The 6,707-nt window shown below is 60.4% G+C and overlaps 2 protein-coding genes across 2 annotated transcripts; both read right to left on the bottom strand.

Annotated features, from left to right (window-relative positions):
- Positions 1–863: 863 nt before the first annotated feature.
- On the bottom strand, positions 864–2,501 carry LOC129132031 (uncharacterized). The gene is made up of 2 exons (XM_054651026.2): positions 2,232–2,501; positions 864–1,950 (listed from the first exon to the last, which is right to left on the bottom strand). Exons 1-2 carry the CDS (start codon positions 2,499–2,501, stop codon positions 1,012–1,014), a joined length of 1,209 nt encoding a protein of 402 aa, XP_054507001.2. The 3' UTR covers positions 864–1,011.
- Positions 2,502–2,686: 185 nt separating this feature from the next.
- Positions 2,687–5,693, bottom strand: LOC143695945 (uncharacterized). Its single transcript, XM_077191185.1, has 3 exons — positions 5,603–5,693; positions 4,643–5,027; positions 2,687–3,159 (listed from the first exon to the last, which is right to left on the bottom strand). The coding sequence occupies exons 1-3, from the start codon at positions 5,624–5,626 to the stop codon at positions 2,687–2,689; spliced, it is 882 nt and encodes a 293-aa protein (XP_077047300.1). The 5' UTR covers positions 5,627–5,693.
- Between the last annotated feature and the right edge of the window lie 1,014 nt (positions 5,694–6,707).

Here is a 6,707-nt window from a genome sequence, read left to right on the forward strand (position 1 = left end):
CCTAATGTGCCCTCTCTGAGGCCGTTTCTGTAATGACTCAAATTGCAATTAAAAGTTGACTTTCCAGAAAGTTCCTGGGTTTTTGCTGGAAAACTGGGAACTTCCTGGAAAATCAATGTTTTATCCGAATCTGAAGCATTAAAATACAGGAATTTCCAGGAAAATAAGCTTTTAATGCCAATTTGGGGCATTAAATCTGAGAATTCCTTGGAAAATCAACGTTTTATCCCAGTTTGGGATATCTGGGGGGGTCTTGGGTCCCGTTTTGGGGGATTTCCATGGAATTCACAGTATTTTAGGGGTTTCCAGGGATTTCCCAGGATTTTGGGGTCCTGGTCCCATTTTTTGGGGGTTCCCATAGAATTCCCAGGATTTTGGTGGGGGGTGTCCATCCCATTTTTGGAGTATACCTCCCCTCTTCCCCCCCCCCCCCCCACTCCACATCCATTTCAGTTTCGATTCTCAGACCTAGCCACCGGCTTGGCCACGCCCCTTTCTCCAATCGGACCAATCAGAGCTTGGGGTGGAGCCTAGGGGAAACAGCCCATGACGGGGGGTCGGGGGCGGGGGAATGAGGTCCCAGAAGGTGATTGGGGTCCTGGAAGGGGAAATGAGGGTTCTGAAGCGTTCATTGGGGTCCTACAGACGGAATTCAGGACCCTCATTTAACCTGCCAGGACCCCCATTTACCCCCTCAGGACCCTCATTCCCCTGCCAGGACCCAATTCACCCCTCAAAACCCTGTTTCTCCTTCCAGGACCCATTTGTCCCCATCACTATGGAAACAGCACCTGTGAGTGACCGGAACTTGCTGGGTTGGTCCTGTCCCCAAATATCCCCAGTGACATCACCCCAGGAATTCCTATCAGTATTTGGGACAATTTTAATGAAAATTCCCCGAAAATTCCCCAGATTTATCTCAAATCCTGTGCTGGGACGGTGGGAGGGGACAGGTGACACCAGCGATGTCCCCGATGGTGTCACCACCCCGATGACATCACAGCGGTGACATCACTGTCCCTGCAGCAGCCTCGGGATGTCCTCGATGGCTCTTTGGCACTGCTCAGCCACCGCACGGGCACCGGGGCCACCAGGGAGCCTGCGGATGTCCCCAAGTGTCCTCAGCAGGTGACGCGTGGCCAGGCGGGCACTGGCCTCCCACAGCCGCTCGGCCACGGCCACCTTGGCCACCAAGGCCTCGGGGACATCGGGGGACGCCTCATTTGTCCCCTTCAGGGCGGCCTCGATGTCCCCGAGCCAGCGCTGCAGCTCCCGGGGGAACGCGGTGGCTTCGTCACACGCGGCCACCAAGCGCTCCAGCGGCCCCAGGGCCGCCTCTGCCCGCTGTCCCCTCCTGGTGGCTGCCCCCCCCTCGCTGGTGGCCACCTCAGCCTCCATCCTGGCCTCGGTGGCCGCCACCAACTCATTTTTGGCTGTCTCCACCCGCGCCTCATGTGCAGCCTCCTCCGAGGCCATCTTCTCCTTGTCCGTGGCCAGTGTCAGGTGCCAGGCCTCGGCCACCAGGTTGTGCAGAGATGGCTCCCAGCGGGTGGCCTTGTCCTGCAGGTCCCTGGCCCGGGTGTTGGCGGTGTCCGCAGTGGTGGCCTCCCTGGTGGCCGTGTCCCTGCAGGCATCTTTGATCTTGGTGGCCTCCCGGGCCAGCCGGGCCCAGCTGTCCTCGAGCGTGGCCACCGAGTCCCTCCAGGCGCTGGCTGCAGCCGTCACATGGGCCCAGGTGGCCCCCAGGTTGGCCCTAAAGGCAGCCAGGGCCTGGCCCAGGGAGGTGACACCTTGGTGGCCCAAGGTGTCCCGGAGGTGACCGATGAAGGTCCCCAGGGCCGCCTGCAGGGACTCTGGGGACATGGCCAGCATCACGTCCCCATACGGCCCGGCCACAGCGGCCGCCACCTCGCCCAGGGTGGCCACCACGGCCACCAGCGCCTCCAGCAGCTGTGGAAGGGACAGGGGAGGTGGCAGGGACCTGGTGGCACTTGTGGCCTCCTGCGGTGGCCCCTGTGCTCTCCCAGGGTCCTGTCTGTCCCCTCCCTGGAGGGCTCTGCTGTCCCCTCTGTCCCTGTGTCACCCTCTCGTCCCCTCTGCCACCCTCGGTCCCCTCCAGCCCTCTGTCACCTCCCCCCTTCCTGCCACGCCCCTGTCCCCTCCTGCCACTCCCTGTGTCCCCTCCGTTCCCCCACCGTCCCCTCCCCCGCCCCGCGCCGGGATTGTCGCACCTCGCGGGGCTCCATGACCGCTGGGGACACTCCAGGGACGCTTTGGGGACACTCCGGGGACACTTCAGGAGACGCTGGCGGGGAGGGGGGGACACTCGGAGCACACGCGGAACGGGGCACGGCCGGATGGGGGCAGGGCGAGGTGACGTCACCACCCCCTCCGCCCCCCCCCCCGCCCGCGGGGCCAGGGCGGGTCCCCAATGTCCCCCCCATGTCCCAATGGGGTCCCAATGTCCCCAACAGGAGCCCAATAGTCCCTTGATGTCCCATTGGGGACACTGGGGGACACACCGGGTCCTGTTGGGGACATCGTGGTGACCCCAAACGGGACAGGGCACGTCAGGGTGGCCCCGGTGTCCCCAAGGGAAGGACACAGGGGTGGCACCAAGGTCCCCAGCGTCCCTCGGGGTGTCCCCGTGCCCCGGTGGTGACAGTGCCACCCTCGTGTCCCCACCCTACCCCTGCCCCGCCAGCGCCCCCTGGGCCACCTCCAGCCTCCGCGTCACCTCCTCGTGCCCCTCCCCCGATGTCCCCAAGGCCACCACGATGTCCCCGAGCGCCCGGGCAGCGCTGGGGAAGCCCTGTCCCCGTGTCCCCCACGGCGTCACCTCCCTGTCCCGGGTGACAGCGGCCACCAACGTCCCCAGCGCCTGCGTCACCTCCTCCAGCCGCCCCAGCACATCCGCGGTGGCCTCGTTGGTGGCCGCGGTGGCCTCGGCGCTGGCCCTGGTGGCTGCCACCCGCCGGGCGCGGTCCCGCAGGCGCAGGGCCATGTCCTGCTGGTGGCGCACAGCGGTGACCAGGTGACGCCGCGATGCCTCCAAGTTCCGCCAGGCCACCTCGCAGGACACGGCCACCACGGCCAGGGCCAGCAGCAGGTGACTGTCCTCAGCCACCCCCAGGGCGGCGCGGGCCGAGTCCAGGGACACTGCAGGGACACCACACAGGTGGCATCAGGGACACGGCAGTGCCACCAGCCCAATGTCACCAACACAGTTCCAGCCAAGCGTCCCCAGTCCTGTCCCAGTGCCACCAGCCCACTGCTCCCAGTGCCAGCCCAGTGCCACTGCCCCATTGTCCTCAACCTATGTCACCGTGCCAGTGTCATCAGCACCACGTATGGCACCAGTCCAGTGTCACCAGTTCAATCCCAGTGTTACCCACCCTGTCCCAGTGTCCCCAGTCCCTCCCTGATGTCCCCATTCCAGTGTCCCCTCCCATTGCCCCCCGTCCTGCCCCACTATTTCCGTCCCAGTGTCACCAGTCCCCTCCCACTGTCCCCAGCTCCAGCCCTGTGCCACCAGTTCTGTCCCACTGTCACCACCTGAGTGTGCCACCACCCTGGTGTCACCAACCCAGTTCCAGCCCAGGGTCCCCAGTCCTGTCCTAGTGCCACCACTCCATTGTCCCCATACCAGTGTCCCCACCCCATTGTCACTGTGCCAGTGTCACCACCCCAGTGAGTCACCCCAGTGTCACCAGTTCAATCCCAGTCTCCCATCCCGGGGCAGGGAAAGGTCTCTACTGGTTTGTAGGGCTCCATACTGGTCTGTACTGGTCTGAACTGGTCTGTACTGGTTCCCTGCATCCCCTGCTGCCCCGTGCTGCTCTATACTGGTCCATACTGATTTATACTGGTCCGGACTGGTCTATACTGGTCAGGGCAGGGGAAAGTCTCTGTTGGTCTGTAGATATTCATACTGGTCTGAACTGGTCCCCTCTGCTTTGTACTGGTTCGTACTGGTCTGTACTGGTCTGTACTGGTCTGTACTGGTCCATACTGGTCAGGGGAGGGGAAAGTCCCTCCTGGTCTGTAGAAGTTCATACTGGTCGAAACTGGTCTGAACTGGTCCCCATTGCTCTATACTGGTTCATACTGATCCTTACTGCTCCATAGTGCCTTATACTGGTCTATACTGGCCTGTACTGGTCTATACTGGTTTATACTGGTCTATGCTGGTTTATACTGATTATACTGGTTTATACTGGTCAGGGCAGGGGGAATTCTCTACTGGTCTGTAGATATTCATACTGGTCTGAACTGGTCTGTAGTGCCTCCCACTGAGGCAGCACAGACACACAGCATACAGTCCTACCACCAAGATGTATACTGGTCTGAACTGGTTTATACTGGTCTGAACTGGTCTGTACTGGTCTGTACTGGTCCATACTGCCCCATACTGGTCCATACCATTCCATACTGGTCCATACTACTCTACACTGGTCTGTACTGGTCCATGCTGGTTTTTACTCACACACAGCCCCACACAGCACCATCAGCCCCATGGTCAGCCTATGCCCAGCCTGCAGCTCAATTCATCCAAACTGGTCTGTACTGGTCCATACTGCTTTATACTGGTCTATACTGGTTTAATCTGGTCCATACTGGTCCATGCTGGTTTTTTACTCACGCACAGCCCCGCACAGCACCATCAGCCCCATGGTCAGCCCGTGCCCAGCCCGCAGCCAGTGCTGGCACCGCCGTGCCCGTCGCTCCTCGCCCTCCAGTGTCGCCGCCGCCGCCTCGGCCACGGCCCCGAGCTGCCGCAGCCGCTGCTCGTCCTCATCCCCCAGGGTCCCCAGGGCCACTGCTGGGGCCACCATGGCCTCCCGGGCCCCCTCCAGCCCCCTCAGGGCCACCTGGGCCTGGCTCAGCGCGGCCTCGGCCTCAGCCAGTGCCGTGGGGACGCTGTCCGGTGTCCCCAGGGCCTCGGCCAGGGCCACCAGGGCCGCCAGGGCCCGGTGCCGTGCGGCCACTGCTGGGGCCACCTCGGGAGGGAGGGCAGGGGGGGACACCTGGGGACAGGAAAGGGGGGTTAGGGGGGTAGGGGAGGGGTTTGGGGGATTCTGGGGGGGAGTTTGGGAGGTCGCCAGTGGGGTTTGGGGGCTCCCAGGTGAGGTTCCCCAGGGATTTGGGGCTTCCCAGTTGAGAATTCCCAAAGATTTGGGGTTTCCCAGCTGCCCGGGTGAGGATTTGGGGGGGGTCCCAGGTGTCCAGGTGAGTTCCCAAGGGACTCCCAGATGATGTTTGGGGAGTCCCAGGTGAGAATTCCCAAGGATTTGGGGTTTCCCAGGTGTCCCAGGTAAAGCTTCAGGGAGGTTTTGGGGTTCACAGGTACCCAGCTGAGATTTTGGGGGGTTCCACTTGAATCCCCACAGAAATCTGGGGACTCCCACCCCCCTTTTCCCCGTCCCCGGCCCCTCTGAACTCCCCAGACTCCGGAACTTTCCACTTCCCTTTTCCCTCCCAGCCGCACCCATGGCCCTGGGGATCCCCAAACTTCACCAAATCCCCCCAAATCCCCCCCCAAATCCCCCCAAATATCCTCGGGTGCCCACTGGGGGTGACCCTGGGGTTTTGGCGTTCCCACCTTGGGCTCCATCCCCGTCCCCATCCGGAGGCTGCGGCCGAAGTTCTGAGGGCAGAGGGCATCGAGGCTCAGAGGAGGGAGGGCCCCACGCCTTGATCCTCCCCCGAGGGGCAGAACTGGCCCTGCCAGGACCTCAGGGAACCTTTTGGGGCTGGCTTTAACCCCTCGGGGCCTGGATCCATCCATCAGGGCTCCATTTCCCTGCCAGGACCCCATTGACCCCTCAGGGCCCTGATTTCCCTGGACAGGACCCTATTTTACCCCCATTCACCCATTCAGGACCCCACTTACCCCTCAGGGCCTTCATTTATCCCTTCAGGACCCATTTCTCCCTCAGGACCCCATTTATCCTTCTAGGACCCCATTGACCCCCTCAGGGCCCATTTACCCCACCCAGGGCTCTGATTTCCCCTGCCAGGACCCTGATTTGGAATTGGTTTTGGGGATTGTTTGTGAAAATCCAGCAGGATTTGGGGTCTTGGAATTGGGATTGTTTTGGGGACCCAGCACTGGAGATCTTTTAGGTTTGGATTTGGGATATCTGGCATTTGGGATCTGGGATTTTTTGGGATACAGGATTTGGGATTTGAGAGCATTTAGAATTAGTTTTGAGTGTCCAGTAGGATTTGAGATCTTTGAGTGCTTTGGGGTTGTTTGGGATCCAGGATTGGAGATCTTTTAGGATTGGATTTGGGGTATCTGGCATTTGGGATCTGGGATTTTCTAGGATCCAGGGTTTGGGATTTGAGAACATTTAGAATTAGTCTTGAGTGTGCAGTAGGATTTGAGATCTGGGATTTGGGATTGTTTGGGATCAAGGATTTGAGATCATTTGGGACTATTCCTTGGGATCCAGCAGGATTTAGGACCTGGAATTTACCACTGCTTGGGATCCTGGATTTGGTGTAATTTTGGAATTGCTTGGGATCCAGAATTTGAGATAATTGGGGTTTATTCCTTGGGATCCAGCCGGATTTGGTATCTAGGGTTTGTGATTGCTTGGGATTGGTTTTGTGTATCCAGCAGCATTCAGGATCTGGGATTTTTTTGGATCCAGGATTTGGGATTTGAGATCATTTGGGATCATTCCTTGGGATCCAGCAGG

This window comes from Agelaius phoeniceus, chromosome 27, assembly GCF_051311805.1.
Source record: "Agelaius phoeniceus isolate bAgePho1 chromosome 27, bAgePho1.hap1, whole genome shotgun sequence".
Lineage (NCBI taxonomy): Eukaryota > Metazoa > Chordata > Aves > Passeriformes > Icteridae > Agelaius > Agelaius phoeniceus.

What these genes read in the sequence shown, in the direction of transcription:
- LOC143695945 (XM_077191185.1), bottom strand. Translation starts at nt 5,626, where the DNA reads ATGGGGACGGGGATGGAGCCCAAG. An exon ending in GGACGGGGATGGAGCCCAAG is followed by an intron (nt 5,028 to 5,602) that starts GTGGGAACGCCA and finishes TCCTGTCCCCAG; the next exon opens with GTGTCCCCCCCTGCCCTCCC. An exon ending in GGTGCTGTGCGGGGCTGTGC is followed by an intron (nt 3,160 to 4,642) that starts GTGAGTAAAAAA and finishes GTGTCCCTGCAG; the next exon opens with TGTCCCTGGACTCGGCCCGC.
- LOC129132031 (XM_054651026.2), bottom strand. Translation starts at nt 2,501, where the DNA reads ATGGGACATCAAGGGACTATTGGGCTCCTGTTGGGGACATTGGGACCC. An exon ending in CGGTCATGGAGCCCCGCGAG is followed by an intron (nt 1,951 to 2,231) that starts GTGCGACAATCC and finishes TCCCTTCCACAG; the next exon opens with CTGCTGGAGGCGCTGGTGGC.